Source organism: Gobius niger (genome assembly GCF_951799975.1).
Source record: "Gobius niger genome assembly, chromosome: 5".
NCBI lineage: Eukaryota > Metazoa > Chordata > Actinopteri > Gobiiformes > Gobiidae > Gobius > Gobius niger.
This window is the reverse complement of record NC_136856.1, coordinates 9,214,831-9,242,121: the sequence shown is the minus strand read 5'-3', so window position 1 is coordinate 9,242,121 and position 27,291 is coordinate 9,214,831. Positions and strand designations below refer to the sequence as shown.

The window sequence follows — 27,291 nt, the reverse complement described above, 5'->3', positions numbered from 1 at the left end:
TTTTTGATTGCAAACAATGAAAGGGGAAGCCACTAAATTAAAATGTTAGTTGTGATCCAAACTCATTCGTAACTTCCCAAATATTTGTAGATTCCAAATTCTTTACAGGGACAAGTTTATCGGCACAATTCACAACTTTTCAAGGTCACTTTCACAAAAATGCTGGAAAAAATATCCTGATAGTTCATAAAATTGATACAAATATTGTCTAATTTGATAGACGCTGTTTTCCCCCAAACGTTTGAGTTTCTAATATACTAAAGGAGGACAAAAGACATTCTTTCCATTTCTAGAAGTAAAATCAGGTATAGCTCCTTTAAAGCCACACTGTGGAACATCTCAACACATAAACATGCCAGCAATATCAAAACATGAACCCCTCTGCAGTGGGTTATCAAAATTAAAGCATTTGCAAGGGGACCATATGTATTTAAAACTCGTGTTTGGCTTCCTGTGAGCCACACTGTCTCATTGGTTACAAGCTGATGTCCCGGTCCCAGCAAAATACACAGTGTTCCTTGAAAAAAAAAATCAGGAATAAAGTTTTTTTTCTTTTTTGGAGTTGCTTTGCGGTGTGGCTTTTACACGTTTAGTTGGCGCGCGTGCAGACTATATTAAAGGATCGAGCTTAAGCCTCTTAGTCCTACTTTGAGCAGAGATGGGCAGGCTATGAAACAGATGCATTGCACTAAAACTGCTCACTTCATCAGTAAGGCTCATAACAGCTGTGGATTTGTTTAAATGTTTTGCATGTTATTGTTCTGCGTCAAAGCATATTTCGTCAGACCCTGCTATTTCGGTCATGAGGAAATCGCCGTCCCCCGGAACATGCCTGTGATGCCTTCATGTGTCACCCAGTCACCGCGCAGCCAGCCAGCCCCCTCCTCTCGCGTTTTCTGCTCAGCGGCCGCTCTGGTTTGGACTGGGGGAAATCCTTAACTGAATTGCGTCATAAACACGTCAATAAACTCTCATTCACTGACGGTCAGGTACCACGGTAGCCGCCATATTCGCATCCATGGCAGGGCTGCTGCGGAGCTGTCGGTGAGCGTCTATGGTCCAGTCATCAGCGGCACCAGATATTACCCCTCCGACCCCCACGTCCATCCCAGCCTCCCGTCCGTGCAGCCTGCCTGTGATCATCAAAGCAGAGGAGCCGGATTTCTGAACGGGGCAACAAGAGAAGGCATGCAACGTGGAGCGTGGGTTTAGGTGGACTTATGATGCCTTAGATTTTTAAGTACAAACCTGGGACAAGATGGAGGTAAACAGCGTTAGCAGTGAGGTGAGTTGACAGTATGCGTGACTTGCATGTTAATTTACCCAGGGGCTATTTTTGGCTGGTACTGTCCCGTTAAGTTAGCCCTGGCCACGGCGGCTGGCTACGGCTTAAATCCGCGTCACGATCTGCAGCGCACCGTGATGCATGCTAACAAGCTAGCTCATGCTAACAGCTGGTTGGATGTTTATTTTTGTTGCACTTAGAAGTTTTATGACTTAAGTGGTCCATCACAAGTTTCGTGGCGCCGGTTTAGTCCCGAGGCACACCCGACTCTTTGTCTAATGTCAGAGTCCCTCATTTTAACTCTCGATTGTATTTACACTTCTAAAAGGAGTTACTCCATGGTTAGCTTAGCCCATGTAGCATTAGCATAGAGTTAGCTTGCTAGCACTGACAGCTCATTGACTTTTAACTTGAGAAATAAGTTTCTACCAAATAATTGTGCTACAATTTCAGTCCAAATCAAAATCCGATTCATTTACAAGGACCAGATCTGTGTTTATTCCACAATCTAGCACCAAAAACTGTGGTTTACGCGTGGACAACTCTGCAAATATAGTAATTCTGTCATAAGATTGGGATTAAAAAAGAACCCTTTAGCTTTGTTCCCACCGAATAACAGGTTATTTCAGTAAATTGAGTTATAATCGGCTTCGGAAACCTGTCCCTTATACTGTACATGTAATGTTTGTTTATACATGTGTTATGATATCCAGTGTAAATAGTTTGATTGCCTCCAGCCAAATACTAAATCACTGCATCCGACTTTCTCCCTGCAACAGAGTGAATGAGCTAGTTTGCTTTTAACCTGGGCCCCAGGATGTGATGTAATGTTTAGCTTATTCAAACTCGCATTTGTTTTTCATCTCTGGCATTCTTTCTCCTAACCCCAATTCCGACTGCTGACTACTGTGGCTGTTGACGGCCTAAAGAGGACAAAACCCGAAGCCCTTTAGTGTAAATAGCCCTTGTAAACTTTGCACTGTGATGAATGCCTTGTCTTGGCTTTAGCATTTACAGTCCTGTGTGTTGTTAGTTCATATAGTGGCTGTATAGATTCTTCTTTCTCTGTTCAAACTTTTAGCAAGCTTAAGGTCTTAGATGCTTTCTTAGCAGGCAGTGCAGACTTGCCAAGGTAACAGATGCAGCCAAGTAAACATCAAGCTTAACTTCTTAAACAGCAGTTAGCCTTGAGCGACCTTATCAAGAAACCGCAGGACAGAATGGATAAACTATAAGACAAGTGTGACAGACATCTTCTGATAAGGCTGAAAAAGACTGGCTCTTTCGGTTTGGTGCTGCGAGTGTAGGCTGCTCTCTGCTACAAACAGTGATGATGCATAGTAAAGGTGGGAGGGGAGATGTGTGAAATGAGCTTGTGTGAGTTATTATTTCAACTTGTCTGTCTGTATCTTTTGCGTTGGTATTGGTCTGTTTCACCGCTGGGTTTCAGAAGACGCGTCAATATTCTGTCACCCCGACACCTCCATGGCTCTATTCTCTATTTTTCTTTGAATATTGCTTTGGCTAATGTCGTCCATAAACAGTATTTGTTTGTACTTCCTAAAACTGCGGATTGTGTGGTTGGATGGGGGGTTCAAATCCCGGCTCCTACAAGTGCACACTGTTGTTGTGTCCTCGGGCAAGACACTTGACCCACCTTTTCTCAAGTGTCTGCATACATTGGTGTGTGAATGGGTGAGTGGTTTTGAGCGTCTATTGTCTAGGTTGAAAAGCGCTATACAAGTTGATAAGTTGAGACCATTTACCTTAATGGGATAATGGACCTTGTCATTAAAAAAAGCTTGTGCATTTTCCCATAGAAATACCATAATTGTTTACTCATAATAAAAAAACAAATATCCATAAGGAAAATCCTCAAATATTGAACTTTCATTTTTGTCCAAATCAAGATATTTTTGTTTAGCTTTATTGCAGTAGTCCAACCACCGTATAAATGTCACCTATCAACCATAAATAATAGCAACACCCTAAAACATGCACAATTGGCTCCTCAAGGCACGTACAGTAGCTCCAGATCTGGATTCTCAGGCCAGTGGGACAGTGTTAACCATCCCTAATAGACATCTTGCTTGCCCCCAACTTTACACTCCAAATGTTGTGACGTCTTGTGAAATCCAGTCTCGTAGATTCTTTCAGCGGCATGGTCGGCTGGGCTCTGTTCTGTGGATGTACGTGAGAGTATGGTGCGCGGTGTGGGCCTGTGTGGCACTATGACTCATCCCCCCTCTTCACAAGCTCGATGAAATTCAACACACAAAAACACACCGGACTGAGTGCATTAAGCAGCTTCTGTAAAAGGGATCGAGCATGTTAAAGTTATGGCGTCCGTGTAGCTGCTTATGTTGTTTACGTGGAGGATGTGGCAGAATTTGACAGAAAGTGTCTCTATGTTTTGGATTAACCTGATAACGGCAACGTGTCGTGTCCCATGAGAAATGTGTGGCTAAATATCATCAGGTTAAGTTTGATGTGTTGCTCTTCATCAAAACAAAAACTGATTAAAACGTGAAGCGCAAACTCTTTAGATAGAGTAGCTTTTACTATACTCCTATAGAGTTATGCAGATTCAGCAAGTTTTAAGCTATAGCATCTCTACAGTTTTTTGTGTGAGCATTTCCTGATGTCTGATGTTAATATAGGTGTCAGACTAAATGTAGCGTTAAGAAGCATGTGGTAATTTTGCCGTAAATGCCTTTTGAGACCAATATTACACAGAAACGCTGAAGAAACCAGGTTCCACTTATTTCTCATGAGATTGAATGCTGACTGCAGCTCTTGCAAACATCCCACAGCCAGTCAGACATGTTGTTTTTGCTCTGGCCGGGGATTAAGCTAGAATGCTAATAGTGAGGGGCTTTATAGGCACGGATGAACGCTGGACAGCTGGACGTGGCTTAAAGTATGGACTCCATACTGTTTGACAACAAATAGAGCGTAGTATCAAAAAGTGAAGGCGCGTTGGTTTTCGCTGGTGACTCATCGAATTCATCTGTTGATCTGCTGCTATCATACATGTGGGCGTATGACAGCTGAAAGTCCAGCTCACTCTTATTGGAGCCTCATGCTTTGCTGAAAAATGCTTACATGCTGGGATTTGACTCTTTTGACTGAATTATCGCTCTGAATGCAGGTCAATGGACATCAGATCATGGATGAGCCCATGGAGGAGGGAGAGTCGTACACGCACTGTGTAAGTAAAGATAACTCTTTTGACTTCACAGACTGCTATATTGGAGCCTTTCAGGTCTTGTTAGTTTAAACAAATATATGGAAAACAGGTTGAAGCAAGATCCTCACATTTCTGAGCATACAAAACAACAGACATGTGTTCAGCTGGCACAGAGGAGGGCTTGAAATAAAGCTTAAAATCAAGCTGCCAACTAGAGCGGCAAATATGTTGCCAAATTATGATTAAAATGTTTTGCTAACGACAAAAACAATTGGGCTAAAGTTTGATTTTCCTAATTTTGTCTCATTTTAGCCTTGTTTTTGTCCTGATGGGATTGTGTGTGTGTGGTTATTTATTTTTCAAGACCCAAAGTGAAACAATTTGTTTTAAATTTGAGTAAAAGTTTTTGTAAGATTTCACGATCTGTCATTGCTTTATTCATGACGTTCCCAATCACTTTTTTCCCCTCATGCTGTGCAGCCTTACTGCCAGCTCCTGGCAAGACATGATTGAACAGGGGCAATTTGAACTAATCAGAAAGTCCAGTGAAGATGTCGGGACTTTAAAAACCCAGTGGAGCATCACTTTATAACATCAGTGGCGGGATTAAGGGTTTTGAGCTATTGAGAGGTAGAGGGGATAAAGATGCAGATTCCACAAACATTTATGAATGAATGTGTTTTTCATTAGTGAACCACTTTATAACACGAGTAAAGGCTCTGAAAAGTCAGTTTTTAGCCTAATATGATGGAGCTTTTAAAGTGTGTCTTTATCCCGACATGTTCTTTATCACTTTTGAAAGTGTTTGTTTGATCTTTTATGGTTTGTGTAGGATGAAGGTGATTACAAGGAGATTCCTATCACCCATCATGTGAAAGAGGGCTGTGAAAAAGCTGATCCATCTCAATTTGAGCTCCTCAAAGTCCTGGGCCAGGGCTCGTTTGGCAAAGTAAGAGAACACATAAATCAAATCATAATGTTACTTAAAAAGCTTATATTAATGTCAGTTTTTCTCTGGCAGGTCTTTCTTGTCAGGAAGCTTATAGGTCCTGATGCTGGTCAATTATATGCAATGAAAGTTTTAAAAAAGGCATCGCTGAAAGGTAACGCAGCTTTGTTTTGGCTCAGACGTTTACTCACTGTCTATGTTGCATTTTGTTTGACATTCTTTTATTCTTTATCTCCACAGTCAGGGATCGAGTTCGCACTAAAATGGAAAGAGACATTTTAGTGGAGGTCAATCATCCCTTCATAGTGAAGTTGCACTATGGTAAGAAAGCAGCAAGCAATAGTTTTCATTTTACATTCTCTGCGGCTTTGCTTCGAAGGCTACCTGGTTAACATTCCTGCACTGTCTGAAGCACTCGAGCATTTTACACATTCTCATCAAAAAGAAATAACTCAGAGACACGACATGTTCGCTGATGTATAAGTCTCCCTGTAACAATCATTTAAAAGTAACATTGTGTTACTAGAAAAAAACAAAATAAGGACATACTTACAGTGTAGTGCAGATGTGCTGACAGTTTTGGTTTTGTGTGAATTGGCCCTAGGAATTACAATATAATAGGCAATAAACTAATACTAGAAATGTAATAGTAGTAGTTGTTTATTTTCTTCACTCATTATGAACATTTATATCTTGGGTCACATGTTTTCCAAAGATCTTATACATTATACAATAAGAAAAACGTGTACATTAAGAATTTAAGAGCTAAATGATGCCTGAAGTCAGGACTTATTCTGCCAAACCCCTTTTACAACTGTGACACTGTGTCCAAAGATGACACAATATACAAGTTTCTCTTATACCAATGTGGAATGTTGGATTACGACCGTTACCGTAGTTACCACCATTAGGGATGGAACGATAAACAATAATATCGATGATCGCAATAAAAAATGCGGCAATTAATCGATCACCAGTGGGTACGTCTCCATGGAGACTAAAGATGCGTCGAGCTGCTCATTAGTTGCATGTTTTGTATTGATGACAACAGTGTAGTCCAAAATGTTACACAGTGTGCCTTTAAATACTGACTTTATGTCTCACTCAGTAGGACATTTACAACACACAATATTAGGAATATTTAATAATTGCCCAATCCCCATCATTTCTGCAGTTTCAGTGATTTTTTTTTTTAAACCATAGGCAAATATTGTGATAATGTCGTTAATCGCAATTATTTCGACCAGCATAATCATGACCCCAAATTTCATTCTCGTCCCATCCTTAACCACCACAGAATTTTCAACTGCCCTCCACCTCAGTGTTGATCTATAGCAGAAGGGTTCACCAACCTTTTTTCAGCTGAGGGCTGCTTCAAGAGCATTAAGTTGTTCGAGAGCGACCAGTTAAAAACAAATCCTAAAGACTTAAACATACACTGTTCTCTTATAGGATATTGACCCCATATTATATCAAAATAGCTTTATTTTAAACTCGTACTGAGTCACAAGAACAGAAATAACTGTCATATTAAGAATAAGATTCAAGAAAAGGAAGTGTTTTATACTTTAGGCCCCTGGTGACCCCTGGTGACCCCTGATCTATAGGCTCTTTAGAATGTGGTGATGTCACGGGAACGCAACCTATTATCCAGCTTCTAAAACCTTATCTGCTCGAAGTCTTTCTGAATTTAAAAGTAATAGCACTCCTCAAGTTGAGTAGGTTTTGTCATTTTGAGGTGCTGAATGTGCTTTATTTGAAATATTCACCAAAAGCTTTTTACCTCCTCAATATCTGAATGCGGGCCTGAAAGGTTTAGAAGTGGTTTGCCTTTTACTGAGTGCTTTGGTCGAGTATTAAGACAAACACTACACTTCACTTGATGAAATGAAACCCTGGCATCTTTTTGATTTGCATGTAACCTTGTGCTGTTTAGCCGCGATGCAAAATCCTCTGCAGCACTGGACTTTAATGCCAGGTGCCATTCCAAATATTAATCAGAGAAAGTCCTTTCAACGCCACGGAAAGCGGCACAAAGGGGGCTATTGATGTGGCGTTTAAAACATTTTGTGCTGAAACAGGATTTCCCCAAAAGCGCTCCGAGCAATTATGTAAAAAACGGCCGGCGTGTTTGACAGCTGTAATTTGTTTAGCCTGTAAACAGTATTGACCTACATGTGCCTGCTTTTAATCTCGCCATAAAACTGCCTCCGCTCAATCATAATAATGTTAGTTCTCAGCTCTGATTCGTCTTGTGTGTGTGTTTTCTCTTTTTTTTTTTTCCTCCCTCCGCAGCCTTTCAGACAGAAGGGAAACTGTATCTAATACTGGACTTTCTCAGGGGAGGGGATGTATTCACGCGCTTATCCAAAGAGGTAAGAGGACCTTCTGTTTCCTGTTGTGTCATTATGTTGTAGAAACCCCCAAGTGTCAGCTTTGCATATGCCGCGCCGTTTTCAACATGGGCCCTCTCTGGACCTGTTCCTCCGACAGCCGCTAATAAAACAGGTGTAAGACGAATACACGGTTTAATTTGAACAAAATACTGCCAAGACATTACTCACTTCAGTTCCTCCGCTTTCTCTTATTAAAATCTCGTGCAGAGGTTAACTAAATACATGAGTTAATGTGTCCAGAAACCGGTTAAGTGAAATCTCTCTTGAAATGAAAATGATTCTGCTTGGATATCCATGTTTAAAGTGCATATGACACATTACACACAATTTTTGCTGAAACATAGTGAACACTGTTATATTTAAGTTGCTGAAGTTTTCACCCAGCTTTCTTTAGTTTGGCCATTTTTGTGATGTTTATAGTTTCACTTCCTTATTAGACACCGACAGGAAATGACGTAGAAGAAGGTAAAAAATTTTAAACTGTTGCCGTGCCAACCATGTTAAGTGGACCATGTTGTTGGATACTGACCATTATAGACAGGAAAAAAAACTTTCTCCCATAAAAAAAAGTGTTCAGCATTGATTGTACTAAATAGATAGACTGCCTGACAAAAAACAAAAAGCTGAACGTCGTGAATGACCAGGTTATTCCATCAATAAATGTTTTCTTCCCTGATGGCACGGGCATATTCCAAGATAGCAATGCTAGGATTAATTTCTTTTGTAAAAGAGTTGTTCAGGAGCATGAGACATCATTTTCACACATGGATTGTGCGCCACAGAGTCCAGGTCTTAAAGGGATGTTCCAGGATTTTTGACATATGGCCTCATTTCCTAGTGTTGTTGATTTTTTGTATGTATTTTTTAATTCATGCAGTCCTTATATTTGAAGAGTTCAGTAGTGCTAGGCTAGCGCACTAAATGGTAAACAATTTTAAACTGTTGCCCTGTTGTCCTTTATCAGGCCCAGTAGCCAAAAATGCTGTACTTACTGCTATAAAAGCAATATTTACCAAAATCGGTACTTCCGGTTTAGCTGAGATAAATGCTAACAGCGCAGCAGCTACGCTAACCCTGGAAGTACTGACTTTAGTAAATATTACTTTTTTAGCAGTAGGTGCGGAATTTTTGGCTAATGAGTCTGAGAAATAAGTAGATTCAGTGAGTCCTTGTTAAGTTTCAAAAATATTGATTGTTGTATTAAAGAGTTTTTAAGGTTTTTTTCTCACAAATTAGCCGGTATGCTAGGACCTGGAAGCGGAAGTCGTCTACTTATTTCTCAGACTAATTAGCCAAAAATGCCTCACGCTTAAAAAGTAATATTTACTAAAGTCACTACTTCTGTGGTTAGCGTAGCTGCCGTGCCGTTAGCATTTTTTCTCTGCTCACCCAGATGTAGCGATTTTGGTAAATATTACTTTTATAGCAGTTTTTGGCTAATGGGGATGATAAATAAGTATGTTCAGGAACTCTCCGTTGAGTTTCAGAAATATTGATTAAAGAGTTTTCTGTAGTTTCTCGCAGACCCGGAAGTAGAGCTTAACAAATGTATGGGAAATGAGTGAAACTACTATGTCACTTCCTGTCAGCAGCTTAAAAATGCCCAACATTTCATCTTGAAAATTGCTGCTTCACTGAAATAAAATGATAATTACGCAGCTGATGTTTTCCTTCTAAATAAGTCATATTTTCAACAGCATTGAAACTTGTCATATGCACTTTAACTTTATTACAAAGCAAAAGCCACACATGGTTGTAATTGGAAATCCAAGTACCTTTTGTATTTGCGACAATACTTGGTGCAATAAAAGGGAAGATCACCGTAAACGTACAAGTCTGATTTAAAGATCCAGCTACCAATAAAACGGCTGAAAACTGACAGTTTCTCAATTTTTTACTTTTGAAGAAACTCCTCTTCTGCCTCGCTCCTCCTCGTACTTTTTCTATTCACGTCTCGTGCCGTGCTTGATTCCCTTTTCCCCTCCTTAGATCATCAGTGGCTTGTCAGACACAGGCCCAGATCAGTCCCCTTTTATAAATGCTCTCGGGAGCTCAAACAAAGCGATATTGTTCAGCAAGACAGACCTAGTGTTGAAGGCACGTCTGAAAACCAAAGCCATCGCTGCCGGCAAATGTCAAGTCAACATCTTGTTGCGTTGTGAACCGTGTTTTGAAAAGTGGTGACAGTGTTAATCCTTTGTTTAGCCTTTAAGTGATTGATATAATTACTGTATCCCGTCTGTTATTGCTGTATCTCTTTGTCTTTGGTCGCTCGGAGGGTAATTTTGTCTAGTTTTTTGTCAGGTCATGTTTACAGAAGAAGATGTGAAATTCTACCTTGCAGAGCTGGCCCTGGCCCTCGACCATCTGCACACCCTGGGCATAGTTTACAGAGATCTCAAGCCAGAGAAGTATGAGACATTTCCGTTCAGCTTCCTGCAAAAACATCTGCTTTAGGTTTCCCCATCAGTGGGCGCCGTACGGACGACCTCCACGACCATGCAACTGTGGGGATCTCGAATATCCTGATTTAAGATGCAAGATAAAATATACTGTGTTTATTTTACTCAATCTTACAAACCAGGAGCACATGTTCTGTTATACATGAAAACGGTTCTAGAAAAATATTTGTAAACAGGGACTGGACGAGGATGTGTTTATAGGGTGAGAAGGTAACGCATGAGAAAGGAAACGAAAAACAAATTTCCTAACTCAATGTTGACAATCAGTGTGCTCCTGTTGCCATGACATCACGTGCATACCCTCTATGTCGCAATATTAGAGTGCCTCAGTAACAGTGCCTTGAAGAACGGGTTATTGCCGGTATTGAAAATGCCTCTGTTTGAAAATTCATTACTGTTCTATTACATTTACACCATTTAAAACATGAAATAAGTGAATTAAAGATAATTAAATGCCAGAGCTAGTTTCATTTAGTCATTTGGAAATGGCTGCATGCGTTAACAAGCATTATAATCCAATTTCAGAGTCATTTTGATCCACGGAAATCTCATTTAGTCCCGTCTGTAAATGTAAAAGTAAATTATAAATAAACAATACATCACAGGGTCCTCATTGGCAAAGGCAACAAGGCTTTCCTTTTTCTGCAGTTCGGCTTTACCCAAATCTGAAAGCTATTTGACAGCCTATAGGCTAGTGTAAGGGCTCATTTGAAAGCTAAGACCTATAAAAATTAGATTTTTTGTCACATATTTGCTGTGTTTTTGGTTACATTTTTTATGCTTATCTGTTGCTTTTTCATCACTTCTTTGTCGCCTTTTTTGTCACATTTTTGTTACTTTTGGTGGCGTTTTTTTATTGCTTTTTCATCACTGCTTTGTTTCTTTTCTGTCATCTTTTTGTAACTCTTTGTTGCCTTTTTTGTTGCTTTTTCGTCACTTTTTGTTTCTTTTCTGTCATGTTTTTCCAACTTTTTGGTTACATTTTTGATGCTTATCTGTTGCTTTTTCATCACTTCTTTGCCTCCTTTTTTGTCGCCTTTTTTGTTGCTTTTTGAATGCTTTTTTGGCTGCTTTTTTGTTGCTTTTTCGTCACTTTTTTGTTGCTTTTCTGTCATGTTTTTCTAACTTTTTGGTTGCTTTTTGTTGCATTTTCGTAGCTTCAGTCTCATTTTCACGGCTTTTTTTTACTTTTTTCTCAAGAAGCTTTAACATTTGGGTAAAGCCGAACTGGAGAAAATGTGCTCGGTTAAGGTGGGGGTTAAAAGTGACATTATTAAAGAACCTGTACCTTTTTGATTATAGATTATGGTCAGTGTAAAGCAGAGACGTGTTCACTGTGTGGACATTATAAGGACTTCCATGACAGCGTATCCTCAAACTGAAACACACTTTTGTCACAAACTGATGTTTTCCTTAGTATCGAAATCAAGGTTAGCGTCATGACAACTCCAGTCTTTTCATCCTTTGTTTTCTTTCTCTGTGTTCTAAATTGTTCTTCATATAACACTTAAAAGCCGTACAATTCTTAACTCGATTATGTCTTGTGTTTCAGCATCTTACTTGATGAAGCTGGACACATAAAATTAACAGGTTTGTTCAGATTATGTCGCATTTATTATTACACTGTGAGTAGATGTTGTAGCTGTTGGTTCTTCTTGTCCGCAGACTTTGGTTTGAGTAAAGAGTCCGTAGATGCTGATAAGAAGGCCTATTCTTTCTGTGGTACTGTGGAGTATATGGCCCCTGAGGTGGTCAACAGGAGAGGACACACACAGAGCGCAGACTGGTGGTCGCTGGGAGTACTCATGGTATACGACACACCCATTGATTTTTGACATTGTTCTGGAAATCAATAGAAAACTGTTGCTATTGGTTACTGTGGAGTTGAATGGAGTTGAATTGTACTGTGCTATTTGAATCACTGACATTAATCTCAGAGACCTGGGATGATTAGTTGTCAGGTTAAGCCCAGTTTTGTGAAAACCTACTGAAAAAGGGTGTTCCACTTTATTAAGCACATCATCATTTTCAAGCAATATGGGAAAGAAAAAGGGTCTCTCTGTTGATGAAAAGCGTGAAATAGTTGAATGCCTTGGTCTTGGTATGAAAACCTTCGATATTTCATGAAATATTAAGCGTAATCATCATACTGATAAGAGATTTGTGGATGATTCAGACACACTCGGGTTTGTGCAGATAAAGGCACAATATGGACGTTTTCTGCCAGACAAACACATCAGATTAAGAGAACAGATGCTACAAAGCAGCATACAGGTATTTGGAGCTGCTGGTGCCTCTGGAGACTGTAGGACCCTCCAGAGGCTGCAGTTGTGCATAAACCTTCTATCCGGGCCTCCCCTAAATTGTTAATTGAAGCTGATGAACAGAAACGGCTGCAGCGGGCTCAGAAATACATGAAGACTCATTTTCAAACAGTCTTGTTCACTGATGAGGTCGTGTAACCCTGGATGGTCAAATCAATGGCGTAGTGGATAGTTGGTGAATGGTGTAGGCTTGTTTTCACCTGACCACCTTTAGTATCTTGATGGATACTGACCATTACAGGCAGGACAAAAACATTAATAAATATATACACTGCCTGACGAAAACAAAGTCACTATTTTACTAACTGTTATGACCTGGTGTTGCTGCGGTTGGTCAGGTCTAGGCTCCACAACACTATGTTCCCAAAGAATGAGCTCAGCTAAACAACCTGAATGACCAGGTTATTACATCAATTGATTTTTTCTCCCTTGATGGCACAGGAATATTCAAAGATGACAATGCTAGGATTCAATAGGCCCACATTGTGTGAGAGTGGTTCATTTTCACACATGGATTGTGCGCCAGAGTCCAGATCTTAAAGGGATGTTTCAGGATTTTTGACATAGGGCCTCGTTTCCTAGTTATCAAGTGTGTTGTTGATTTTATTTTTTGAATTCATGCAGTCCTTATATTTGAAGAGTTTAGTGGTGCTAGGCTAGTGCTAGGCTAGTGCATGTCTATGGTAACTAGTAGCCTGAATTAAAAAGTCTGACCCAGGCACAGTACACCTGAGGCAAATCGTCTGTGTTGACTGAATAATTTTTGAAATATAACCATTTTGCATTTATAAGAACTTATATTTGAGCAGCATCAGCTTCCTAGTTGTAAGCTATGCAGCGGCGGAGTGATCTGATAGGTTACCGGATACAGTAGTTTGTTTGTTTACCTGCTGCCGACATTACTACACATGGAATTCACAAAGGAGCTTTCTACAAATCAGATATGGCAACGTTTGGAGGACGACCCCATGATTTTGAAGAGGTTTTTAATGCAGGCTACTAGTTACCATAGACATGCACTAGCCTAGCACTAGCCTAGCACCACTAAACTCTTCAAATATAAGGACTGCATGAATTTAAAAAAAAATCTCTCTAGAAATCAACAACACTCTGGATAACTAGGAAATGAGTCTCTGTGTCCAAAATCCTGAAATATCCCTTTAATGTATCTTAATGTAACACTGGATCTTTTGACATTGCTGGAGCTTATTGAGACAATTCCACAGTGAATGTGTGCTGTAATCAAAGCTAAAGGCAATCCAAGGAGAAATTAGAGCGTGCGACCTTTTGTTCTGCTTTTGGGTCTAAAGGAATGTCGCTATTGTAGTTTGACAAAAGGGGACCTCAGACGTCATCTTGCTTCGAGCCCATTCAGAACTAGAAGCGCCTCTGCGTCTGTAACTCTCCCACACGTTTTCACACTGACTGCTGCTTGTTATACGAGATATACTCCATGCATATCGATCGGCCTGTGCGTTTATTTCAAACTAACGAATAAGCCACAACTGAAGCGATTAATTATTCATGTAGCCAGTAACACAAACACTTTTTGATATAGTGATAACTAATGCAGGCAAAGCCATTACTAATAATGCCTGACAAAAGGGCGTGAAGAAGTCATTTTTTATATTAGTCTTAACCCTTCAAATTAAGTGTTGTGCATGTAGGCAAACCGTGTATTTTTATCATATCAATAAAACATGAAATGAATCCGAATTGAGGCGTGCTTGTACAACACTGTGTTTCCTTGGTAAAACATTTTGTCCTTACCTTTTTCTTTGTCTTTTTGGCAGTTTGAGATGTTAACGGGGACATTACCGTTCCAAGGGAAAGACCGCAACGAGACGATGAACATGATTCTCAAGTGAGTCATTTTACGCTGAATACATTAATATCACACCAGTAGAACAGCAGCAACAGGAGGAGGAGGAGGAGGAGGAGGAGGAGGAAGAGGAGGTGGTGGTGGAGGAGGAGGAGGAGGAGGGAGGTGGGCATTAACCAGCGCTGTCTCTTCTCTCTTGTTCAGGGCTAAGCTTGGAATGCCCCAGTTCCTCAGTTTAGACGCCCAGAGTTTGCTGAGAATGTTGTTCAAACGTAACCCAGCAAATAGATTAGGTAAGTGCTTGTGTTTAGTGTTTTTTTTTTTATATTGTTTGTTTGAAAATTGTTACACACAAAGGAGTGATGATTAGGTTACATTAATATAGTCAACTCATTATAGATAGCATAAACATTTCATAAACTAAAGTACAAACATAGAGACCTTCAACAGTGCCAATATTATCTTTTATCATTATTTTAGGTTATGCCTGCTCAATATATCGGCTCGTCGATATATCGGGTTGATATTTTGGTATTTTTAATCTCGGGTGAGAAAAAGGCCAGTATCTCCCAAACCGAAAGTGATAGAAACTTCTTGTTTTTCCCCTACCGAGCTTTAAAATGAGCCTGCACACAACTTCCTTTGTCTCAGGGGAGCAGAGCACCATCGCAGGGAAAATCTGTTTTATGTTGCAGGCTTTTGTGATAATTTTGGAACCATAAGACATAGAGACTTACCACTTTTTTGTTTTAGAATCTACTGATTTTTGCTTTTGATTATTTGTTTATTTGATATTTGTCTTTCAAACAAACTCCCTCTGAAGAACCTAGCATGAATGTCCTGAATAAATCAGCCCTATGCTCCTCATACAGCGCCCCCTGCTGTCACAGTTAAACACTGACACGTTTAGAAGCTTCATACAGTGAATTAGAGATAACTTTTTTTTTTTAAATAATCAGGGGTGAATTTCTGCATCGACCCATCAAAATCTTCAATAATCGTCATCGGCCTTAGAAAAACCCACATCGGATTACCTCTGTTTTATATATTTTATAAATCATTTCTTTCTATGATTTAACCATACGATATTTGAGAGATTTAAAAAAATGGCATTATCAAATGAAATAACTTAAAATATCGGCCTATATATCGGCCATACCAACCCATTTATATCAGTATCGGACCTCAAACGCTTTCATTTGTTGGGCCCTAATTTTAGAAGACCCAAAAATTTCCAGGCATTACCATACTGTTTCTAGTTGTGGTTTTTATCGCAGCAATCAAAGAAAAAGTGAAAGGTTGTGGAAAAAATTGAAAGTTGCTGTTTTTACGGGTTGTACAGGTTCCCTATGAAATAATTCTAAACAATTCCCAAAACCGTATGTCAGGTGTAGGCAACATCAGGCCCGGGGGCCAAATCCAGCTCTAGCACAGCACCTCTGGTCCTCAAGAGGATTTTGAGAAACATTATTACACAAATCAGAGAGTATTTTTAACACTATTAGAGTTAAATGGGAGAAAAAAAGGTAGAAATACTGTCAATACACAGGTCATATATTATGTACAACACTGGCATTTGAAAGAAGTGCACTGGAAAAAGAATACTCATTTATTGAATTAACAGATTAAATCTAAGGTTTGAGTAGATTTGGTCTGGTCTTAGATGAAATAAAACCTTTTGTTGTAGCTATTCTCTTAATTCAGATAATTTTGTGTCATTTCACGTGATCAATCAATTATTTGTCTGATTTGAAGTGGGTTTTATTCTTGTTCCATTGGCGTTAGCGTTTGTATCTTGGATTAGTTCAAATCAACTCAAATTCAACATAGAATAACTTTAATTCAAGCAATTTTAAGTCATTTATCCCATTTAAGATGGTCATTTTTCCAGTGTTGTGCTTTACTTTGGGCTAATAATCAGCGGCTTCGGCCCTCGGTCTGTTTACAATAAAGAAAATCGGCCCTCTACCAAGAAAACTTGCCTACCCCTGCCGAATGTGTTGCAGAATCACTCCGATATCCGGTACCAGCATCTACTCGGGGTTTCCGTAATATGATAATATACTGTACAGCCCACACAGAAAACTTTGTGCCCCATAAGTTTATCTACAGCCATGTACCATCTAGTTAATGTTCAACAGAGGCTTTAATTTTAAGACAGGAAATGTATTTGTAGACCACATTTCATACTCAAGATCATTCTTTACAGAAGTACAAAAAACTGCACATAATGGTTTCTTAGTGTTGTACCATGTCAAATACTTTGCGTGTTCTTGAGCGTTAATAAAATGAAAGTGAGAATATGTTAGACCTTTTTTTTCTCTCCATTGTGTAGCAGCTTTTTATGTTACCGACCTGTTGCATGTCTCTCGGCAGCTTGTTGTTGCTCGATATGAGTTCACATCTTTGGCATCCCACTCGAAAAAACGCACCGAGAGGCGACTGGAACGTGTGAATGTGTTGATCCCTTTTATAAAAACAACAAAGCACTTGCTCACCAGGTTAACTCGGCCTTTGCTTTCGCTCAGGGGCCGGTCCAGATGGCGTGGAGGAGATCAAACGGCACGCCTTCTTCTCCACCATCGACTGGAACGTAAGCACCAAATAAACATACAATTATCTCCCCCCCCCCTCGCACTTTTCACTGGGCACAGCGTGGCGGCAGCAACGTGTAACTCTTCCAACTTCTGATCGGGATTCACACCTAACAAACGGTTTGGCTGCGTCGGTCTGTGGGCATCGCTGTTAAAAGCCATGCCAGATTTCTGCGTGTGCGTCTGGGCGGAGGGCCAGTTCTCTGTGTGCCAGTGTTTAAGAGCCAGTGGGAGGCTGTTGGCTTTGGCCGTGCTGTTAAAGGGCGGGAGAGGGTTAATCTGGGAAAAGACCCGGCTTCTCTCTCGCATATGTCCTGCACAATAGACTTATTAATATAGGGGCTGCACAGCTTCGGGAAAGTATCCAATTGTGATTCTTCTAAGTATTCCTTGTGTTAAAGAGTTAATACAATTGACAAAACGGTGTCATGACATGTTTTTATAGAGTTCTAAACTAAGCGGAAAACAGATGAAACCCATGAACATATTTTAATACCTAAATACAAGTTGCGCATTGTGACTCAAATTCGTTTTGCAGCCCTACTTAGTATGTAGTCTCATCCTAATTTAATTTTCTTACATATAATTTAAAATAAGTATAGACCCTTTAATTGTTTATAAACATTCTGGGCTTAGCTGGAGGCGGGAAGCTAGATTCCTATCTATTTCCATTGTAGCTGTTGTGTTTTATCGTCTCAAATGTCGTTCCTCTTGTTCTTGCACCTTAAGCCACAACAGGACCACATTTTTAGTTGTAGTTTTTTGGGCTGTCAATGACCAAGATTTTCTTGGTCGACCAAAAACATGCTCTGACCAACGATTTGTCGACTACAAGGGGGCGTGGCGCTGACAGAACAACAACTTCTGACCCAAATTCCTAGAATTATAACCCAAACTGCTCATAAGACATTAAACTTTGGGAGCTTATGCTGTAATTACTATAATATACATAGAAGCATAGGCGTCGGACTGGGGGGGTAAAGAGTACCGAGTACCCAGGGCCCAGAGCAGGGTAGGGGCCCTCAAAAGTGCTGCAAAAAGCGTTCTGTATTGTACTTTCTAAGTTTCCTCATAATTGATGCTATAAGAACTGAACACAACCGGGCTAAAATACAATGGTTGCTACACAGAATTTTGCACAAACAATAATGATTGATAATATCTCAGGGCCCTGACACCCCTTTAAAAATGTGTGGGGGGTCCACCAAGATAGTTTGTACCCAGGGCCCAGAATTTGGTGCTACGCCCCTGCAAAGAAGCAACGTAAACGGTGCATTTACGTGTAAAAAGGCACATTAATCTCATCTTTGCCTTTAATCTCAGACTCCAGCCCCCTGCCTCACTCACATCTGCTGCTGTACATGAGTTGTCCATACATCCATATAATCCAAGTAAAGCGCTAGATCCATCATCGTCCCTGTTCCTCCGGACATTGTCTTCTGCGGTGTAGTGATGAATCTGTTCACGTTACGCGGAGCTCCTCGTCTTATTTATCTTGGAAAAAGCCAGAATGAAGCGAAGAAAGACACCGCGGCCCGCGGGTCCATGAGCTTCGCCTGTCGGCACACTTTCACTTTCGTTTCGTTCTCCCGTGCGATTTAGAGCCGCTGACAGAGGACAGGGACTCGCGTATCGGCTATTTCACCAGAACCAGGGTGTTTGAGGTTTAAACAGCTGTAGGAGTCTGGCCTATTGAAGGCAACATCTCGCCATGACACAGAGCCCCTGATCTCAGCTGCTTATGCACACGCAGGAGAGCTGCTCTCCCGACCTAATTTCTTGCCTCGAAGTTTTTTTTGTTTTGTTTTTTAGCAAAAACACAAACAATTCAAACGTCACTCTGTCTGTACACATTAGAGCTGGTTTTCCTCCTTTAATACACAGATTTTGCTGCAGGTTCCACAATTATGTTATTTTAGTTACATACAAAAAGCTTTAATTAATTTCTTTAAGTACTTTTCCATATTTACATTGGATTTTGTCTTGAACTTATCCTAGTGGCACTTGGACAGTGAAAAGTTTCCACGGTGGTACTTTTTGTAAAAGGTTTGACAACCAGTCCTTTTTTTTTAAGGCCAAATGAATTCCTACAGCTGAAATGAGCCAAAGAGTTTGATAACATGTTGCTGTGTTTTTTTGTGTAGAAATTATACAGAAGAGAGCTCCAACCTCCTTTTAAACCTGCGGCAGGAAAACCAGACGACACGTTCTGCTTCGACCCAGAGTTCACTGCAAAAACGCCTAAAGGTGAAACGCACTAAATCCACCATGACACCTACACTGCAGTTTGTTTGTGTGTTTAATGTCAAAATAATTAACTTTTATGATCATTGCTACTGTATTGCAGACTCCCCAGGTATACCTCCCAGCGCTAACGCTCACCAGCTCTTCAAAGGCTTCAGTTTTGTGGCTCCGGCGCCGATGGACGAGAACAAGAGCTCTCCGCTGATCAGCATCCTGCCCATAGTCCAGGTGACGACTCCTTTCACCACCACTCCCTGCACTGTGCCATTCAGACGGTCATTATGACATGAGAGGGTGATATGTGTAATGCCACATAAAGGCAGGCATGAATAAACCACAGATATTTACTCTTAATTGAATGTTACTCTTACAGGGTTTCTTTGAAAATGTATTTCTTCCTTGGCAGATCCATCTCAATAACATTGCTCAACTATTTTAACTAAAAGCAAGAAGCAAAAAAGCTTGCAAAGTGCCTCTCCCATACTTAAAAGTGATTTACTCTCATGCATTTCAAAATAATGTAAGTTAACACAAAACATTTATAGTTTATCTTTTCAACAGAAAAAGTCCTCAAAAGGATCCATAGCACTGAAAATATGCATGACTCAAACAGTGGTACTATCAGCATCTCGAATTCATGCAATTTCATATTACATTATAAAGTACTGACTTAACCAGGCACAAAACACTGTCTTATCCAGGCACATGCACAGCCAGAGCCTGTTTACGTACAAGCAATTACAGATGTCTGTGTAGGCTCTCAGTCGTACAGGGGTTGTCCATCTTCAGTGAAGGTTCTTGAGTCGTCTTCTGTAGTTGAAGTGTCGAACGTTTCGCCTCTCATCCAAAAGGCTTCATCAGCGCACTAAAGTTCAGTTCACCCCGCAGTCCAGACCTGGGTCCGTAAGGCTTAGAACAACAAAAGACTCTTAAATGACAAACATGTTTACTTACAGGTGAGAGTAGCTCTTAATAGATGGGAGAGACTTAGCCTCGCGAAACCCTGGTCTTTATCTGGGCTGAGGGCTCAACTGAACTTTAGTATCGCTGACGAAGCCTTTTGGATAAGCGACGAAACGTTTGACACTTCAATGAAGGTTCTTGAGTCGTCTTCTGTACTCTGTAGTTGAAGTAATTAGAGATCAACAAGTTAATATTTTCCATTTTTCATACATAGGCACACACTTTGATTGATTGAGCTGTTTATTTGAGCTGTTCACATTCATATTTTTACAGTATTTAAACATTTCATCACAATTAGGCTCAAAAGGAGTCGGCTGAAGCAGAGCTTATGAGTGCCTACCCCTCATTCATCATTATTAATCACCCTCATGCTGTACATATTCAGTAGTGACTTGTGCCTGTCAATTTGGAATTTATTTTGTTTCCATACGCAAGTAGACACATAGTAACACGTGTGTACTTGCTATGACACTGAAAGAAGAACTGAATGTGATTCATAGGCAAGATCATATTGACTGACATTATTCACATTTTACTGTACATTGTATATTACATAATGGAAAGCATTGTACAGGTTATCAGTGAGCATCAATATGGTGCTAACTATCTGTGTGGTGACATGGAGTATATTCCCTTGTTTGACTGAATGTTTTATTAATCCTTCTTTTTCTTTCTATCTATTCACTTTTAGCACTTTGTTGTTTTTCCTCACAGATGCACGGAGGCTCAGCGAAGTTCTCCGACTTGTACGAGCTACAGGAGGACATAGGAGTGGGCTCTTACTCCATCTGTAAACGCTGTGTCCACAGAGTCTCTGCCATGGACTACGCCGTGAAGGTACAGCCACATTATTTATATAAAACGGCATAAACAGCAGCACTGCGCTCTGTTTGCATCCACTTTGTGTGTCATTGTGAAGATGTCGGGTGATAGAAATGTCACAAAGAGCCGTGTTGAGTAACACAGAACCTCTTGTGATTTAATGGGATCTCAACATTTGCATTTTCCTCTCAGGCCGGCGCCGTCGGAGCATAATTACAACAATTACACAGTATTTATAGAACAATTGTATGATGACCTGGTTGGAGATTTATGTAAGACATGTTGCAAGGTGCTTGTAACACCACCGCAGTGTCGAGTTTCCTGAAAGCTGTTTCTTCTTTGATAACTCTATGTATCATTACTTTATGCCAGACAACATTGGCATTAATAACGTTGGATGTTGATAAACCTTTTTTGTGGCATGATGAGATTTCATGAAGGGGAATTGCTCGACTATTGAGTAAGTCCTGTAAGTGAGAAGGTTGAGTTGGAGATAGGCATCTTAAATATCCGGATAAATTGTTGACATGCGTTTCTTACGTGAAGATTAAAGTGTTCTTGATGTGACTTGAATTAATTATTGTGAGTAACGGTGTTAATTTTGACAACATATTTTAATTTTTAGTCTTGTGACTAAAATGTTATTTAATTTTAGTTGAGATTTAGTCAAAGAAATATCTTCAATTTTAATCTAGTTTTAGTCGACTAAAATTGCAAGTAAATGTAGTCGACTAAATTTAAGACAAATTAGTCAACATTGCATTTATCATATTCATTATAATTATTTTGAACCAAGGTCCTCGGCTTAGTGGAGCCTCTCCCAGATGAACGAAGCTCAGAGCTGATCCTTTGGCAGAGAATTTACATGATGTGAGGCTCTTTCAGACTGTCATTAGGAGTTTGGATGATTTTAGTCTCTCCTTTTCACATTTATTTAGTCTTATTTTAGTCGACTAAATAAAATATCTGGACATTTTAGTTATAGTTTTGGTCTCATGAAAAAATTTAGTTTTAGTCCAATTTTAGTCGTCAAGAATATCACTTTGTCTAAAATTAAGACTAAATATTTGAACTGCCAATTAATTTAACTTATTTCTAAATCTACAGTAGCTTCTGAGTACCAGCAGAGAGCAGCGCAGTTTCCTCAGTCAAGTGGCTTTTAAGTTTTATCCATCTATTGTTTTAGACCCCACCCCTTTCACCACTGATTAAACAACGAATGACGCTGCTTGCTTTAAACTGTAAAATACTTTAAACAGTAAAACACATCGATGCTTTTGTTACCGACAGATCATCGACAAAAGTAAAAGAGACCCCTCGGAGGAGATTGAAATCCTGATGCGATACGGGCAGCATCCCAACATCATCACGCTGAAAGACGTAGGTATCATTAAGTACTTTTCTTTGACATTGATATCGTGTTTGAAGGCGTAACGTGTGTTTTGCGTGCTCAGGTGTACGACGAGGGCCGGTACGTGTACGTGGTCACGGAGCTGATGAAAGGCGGCGAGCTGCTCGACAGAATCCTCCGACAGAAGTTTTTCTCAGAGCGAGAGGCCAGTGCTGTGCTCTACACCATCACCAAGACGGTCGACTACCTCCACTGCCAAGGGGTAAGAGACTTCTTTACTGTATAAGTTCATCAAAAAGATCATTCAGTTGCAGTTTTGGCTGAAATGTATCACTTTTTTGTCCAATGAAATGTTTACAAATCTAAAGAAATGAAACATGCAGTCCCTTCCTGGAACCGCCACCTTAACGTGGTGGAGGGGTTTGAGCGCCTGAGTGATCCTGGGAGCTCTGTTGTCAGGGACTTCGTGCCCCTGGTAGGGTCTCCCATGGCAAACAGGTCCTAGGTGACGGGTCAGACAAAGAGCGGTTCAGAAGCCCCTTATGAGAGACCAACAGGCCCGGTTAGAACCATAAGGCGTCCTTCTGTGGACCCACCACCTGCAGGAGGAGCCATAGGGGCTGGTGCAATGTGATATGGGCCACGACCCGGCAACGGAAAGTGGAAGAAGATGGATGGATGGATGGATGGATGGATGGATGGATGGATGGAATTTGCAGTGATTTTTTTTTCTGTGTTTGTGGCATTAAAATATAGTGTATGGGCATTAAAAATCATTGAATTTGACTTGCGTCTGCCTATATAATACACTTGCTTTAAAGGTAATCACATTTTTGCTCATGAACTTTTTCCTCACGTGTTTGCGTAGGTGGTGCACAGAGATTTGAAACCAAGCAACATCCTTTACATGGACGACTCGGGAAATCCTGACTCGATACGAATCTGTGACTTTGGTTTTGCCAAACAGCTGCGGGGCGGCAACGGGCTGCTCCTCACACCCTGTTACACTGCCAACTTTGTGGCGCCAGAGGTACGACGCAAATGTATATTTCTACAGATATTCAGGTCAAACATAAAGAGTTTAGATGCTTAATGATGCTTTGTTTAGGTACTAATGCGGCAAGGTTATGATGCAGCCTGTGACATATGGAGTTTGGGAGTCTTACTATATACTATGTTGGCAGGGTAAGTTTATCCAGTAGTGTAAGATTTTTCCTTTGGTGTTACCGCTGTATTTAGCCTCTCTTTCTTTCTATTATGTTGCAGTGTTGTGTTTTTTTCAGAAAGAAAGTTTACATTGACTTCTTCTTTGTGGTTACAGGTACACGCCGTTTGCAAATGGGCCAAATGACACACCAGAGGAGATTTTACTCCGGATAGGATCTGGCAAGTTTTCTTTGACCGGCGGCAACTGGGATACTGTATCAGACACTTCGAAGGTACATTTTTTTTTATTTTCTTTTTACTTCACACAACTCTGAAATCCGAACCGTCTTGAAAGTGATTATCGTCTCGTCCCAGGACCTCCTGTCCCATATGCTGCACGTGGACCCTCATCAGCGATACACGGCGGAGCAGGTCCTGAAGCATTCCTGGATCACCTGCAGGGACACACTACCGCACTTCCAGCTCACCAGACACGACGCGCCGCATCTAGTCAAGGTAAAGCTGGGAAATGCTGTGCTTGTCTCATTTCCTCTTAAGTGTGAGACATTACGTTTGTCCACCAGCAGAGGGCAGCAGCTCTACATTGCTTTTGCCTTTGTTTTCTAGCATGGACAGATTATAATCTTGCATGGACAGTATATTCTCTCTGTTAAGTAAATGTGTTTTCTGCTCGTTTATGGTTCATTTTACCTGATGCATGGTTTTATTCCTCACTAAACCTCATCAAGCTCTTCTACAAACTATTGCTGGATAAGGTTGAATAAGATTAATAGATATCTCTTATCTATTTTACTTATATTTGCACTTTATATGAATATTATATGAACAACCGGTATGGCAGTGACTCCAATACTTATAATATGTCAATGTTTTACTTCTTCATGTGGCTACAGTGCTCCCCTTCTTTCACAGTGAGCGGCCAAACTTGGACTATAACTCTGCCAGAACAGTAGAGGGCAGCACTGACTTGTCAGGCTGGATGATATGATAAAATATCATAATTTTTTTCTTTTTCTTTCTTATGTTGATCGTTCTTGATTTGATTATATTATTACCGGGGCTTGGCATTGACATTGTTTGGTCAATGTGGCTAGTGGTGTTCAAAAGTTACTAGCCAAAACGAAAATAGACTGACACTGAAATTAAAACCTAATATAAAAGACTGCTGATTTAAAATGGACTGCTGTTATGTTGTACTGTACTGTAATTCGTAGACAAGTACCACCATAATGTATTTACTCTACAGATCAGCAACAGAAGTCCAAACTCATAGAGAATATCAGGTCTAAACCAGTGCAAAACGTAACCTGAAAAAGCCAGCAGATGACGTCTACAACAACAGTGACAAAGCATCAAACTGTGTAGTGACTCACCACTGTATGTGCGGCAGTCAGGACAGAACATTACTTGCTTAGCATCATCGTTGAACAGCCATTCTCGATTTTGTTTCCCTTTTTCATTGAATGACCTTTTCTTTTTCTTTGCCTCTGTCTCATCCTCCTCCACTATTCTATCCTCTTCGTCTTGTCTTCTGGCTTTTTAACTCCCTCTATTTGTCTCCACATCTTTCTTTAAACTTTCCTGAAAGAAGCTGTTTACAGCAGAGTGGGCTCCGGGGGCGGGTTTTGACGGCGGGCTCTAACGGAAGACCAATCAGATAATGTGCTCTATGTCTTTACAGAGTAATGCTATATCAATGTGAGCAGAGAGAGAACTACAGTTAAAAAATATTAGTCGTGGCAAGTTAGGGAGACCGATTTACCACTGCCAAAATCTACCCGCAGTTGGTGGGTGTTAATGTCAAGCCCTGATTATTTTATTCTAAAATGAATAAATGCAGCTGATTCATGAACTTCAGTCTAGGGCTGAACGATATGGCCAAAATTTCAGATCTCGAGATTGATGCCAGGTATCTCGATCTCGATTACAATACAATATAACTACAGGTTTGGTGAAAACCAAGCATTTTTCAGAAAAATCATCCATCCATTTTCTTCCACTTTCCCGTTGCCGGGTCGTGGGTGCACCTGTTGGAGCTGCCCATATCACATTGTACCAGCCCCTCTGGCTCCTCCTGCAGGTGGTGGGCCCACAGAAGGACGGCCTCACGATTAACCGGGCCTGTTGGTCTCTCATAAGGGGCTACTGAACCGCTCTTTGTCTGACTCATCACCTCGGACCTGTTTGTCATGGGAGACCCTACCAGGGGCACGAAGCCCCCGACAACAGAGCTCCCAGGATCATTCGGGTGCTCAAACCCCTCCACCACGTTAAAGTGGAGGTTCCAGGAGGGGCAGAAAAATCAAAACATCATAATTCAAAAGAGTGCAGTTTTATTGATGAGTATTTATATTGTTTGTATCTTCCTTTTTCAATATTAATATCTTGAATGTTCATATCTCGATATCGACATGATAGCGATATATCTACTACTCTCATTTTATACAAACTTCAGTTCAAACAAAAACAAATGCTTTCCTCTAGGATCATTTAACACCCAAAAATCCTCCATTGTCTCGTCCAAACTCCAAAACGAGGTGCTGTTTGGCTGTAAACCTGACGACTATGGAGATGGACCAAAAGACAGATTGCGATTTTGATTACCGTATTTCCCGGACTATAAGTTGCTCCGGAGTATAAGTCGCACCAGCCTTGGCAACTACCCGGGCATGGAGGCCTAATCGCACTGTTGACAAGCCTCTCCCGGCAACACATTGCTCAAGCTCTCATTTGCAAAGACGTTCCTCAAGCTGTGGCCATCGAGCTTTGAACCCGCAATTCGCTTTTTCTGTTTTCTTCATTGCAGTACGAGTAACCTCCGCTTCTCGCCAGACCGCTCACAAGTTCCTCGCTCACCCCAAACTTTCTTTCTGCTGCTCGATTACCGTGAAATTATATATTATATATTTTGATATACAAGTCGCACCCCCAGCCAAACTCTGAAAATGGTCCGCCCTAGCACAACAGCATATCGTTCCCCTCCTAGTTATCACGGGGAAAGGTTTTACATATAATTTCATTTGGTTTTCTCTCTTGAGCTACTTCAAATCATATTCTTAATGCATTTCTCTCCAGGGAGCGATGGCAGCCACATATTCAGCTCTGAGCCAGAAGACCAGTCAGCCCGTGTTGGAGCCCGTGGCCGCCTCCAGTTTAGCCCAGCGCCGCAGCATGAAGAAGCTCACCTCCACAGACATGTAGTTCCCCCCTCCCCTCCCCCCCCCCCCCGGAAAACTCCACCTCTTAAAGTACAACCTCAATTTAAACTGGGACACTTCGCAGATCCAGCCGAGCTCTGGCCAGTCGCACTTAATACTGTCTCCCTGAGTATTTTTTTAAACTATTTATTGTTGTTTTCTTTGGACACGCCCTTCATATGCATTGAACACACTGGACGAGGTTGCATCGTGAAGAAGTCAGCTGATTATGACATATCTGTTACTGCTGGGGAGACAGACTTGTTCAAATCCTACATCAGTGAATGAGAGTGTGAAGGAAATCAGTCGTTCGTTTTTTGGTCGTGCAGTTCAAAAAGTGACAACATCGAGTTTTTTTTTATTACATTATTTAATATTACACGAATCAGGGCTAAACCAAGTTCAACCCAGGTCAGTGTTAGGCCTGAACCATGTCTAAGCTACGACTAAACCATGTTTAAACTACGACTAAACCATGATAAAACATGTCTTGACTGAGACTAGATAAATCAGGTCTAAACTAGA

At 40.6% G+C, this 27,291-nt stretch overlaps 1 protein-coding gene across 1 annotated transcript; it reads left to right on the top strand.

Moving 5' to 3' along the window:
• The first annotated feature begins 872 nt into the window (after positions 1–872).
• LOC306962853 (ribosomal protein S6 kinase alpha-6) lies at positions 873–27,143 on the top strand. Its single transcript, XM_079556197.1, has 21 exons — positions 873–1,285; positions 4,437–4,496; positions 5,308–5,424; positions 5,497–5,578; positions 5,665–5,745; positions 7,720–7,799; positions 10,125–10,231; positions 11,835–12,090; positions 14,400–14,470; positions 14,633–14,721; positions 16,957–17,021; positions 19,167–19,269; positions 19,370–19,494; positions 20,944–21,066; positions 22,342–22,431; positions 22,506–22,664; positions 23,271–23,432; positions 23,511–23,587; positions 23,724–23,841; positions 23,924–24,064; positions 26,645–27,143. The coding sequence occupies exons 1-21, from the start codon at positions 1,259–1,261 to the stop codon at positions 26,768–26,770; spliced, it is 2,259 nt and encodes a 752-aa protein (XP_079412323.1). The 5' UTR covers positions 873–1,258; the 3' UTR covers positions 26,771–27,143.
• Positions 27,144–27,291: the final 148 nt, after the last annotated feature.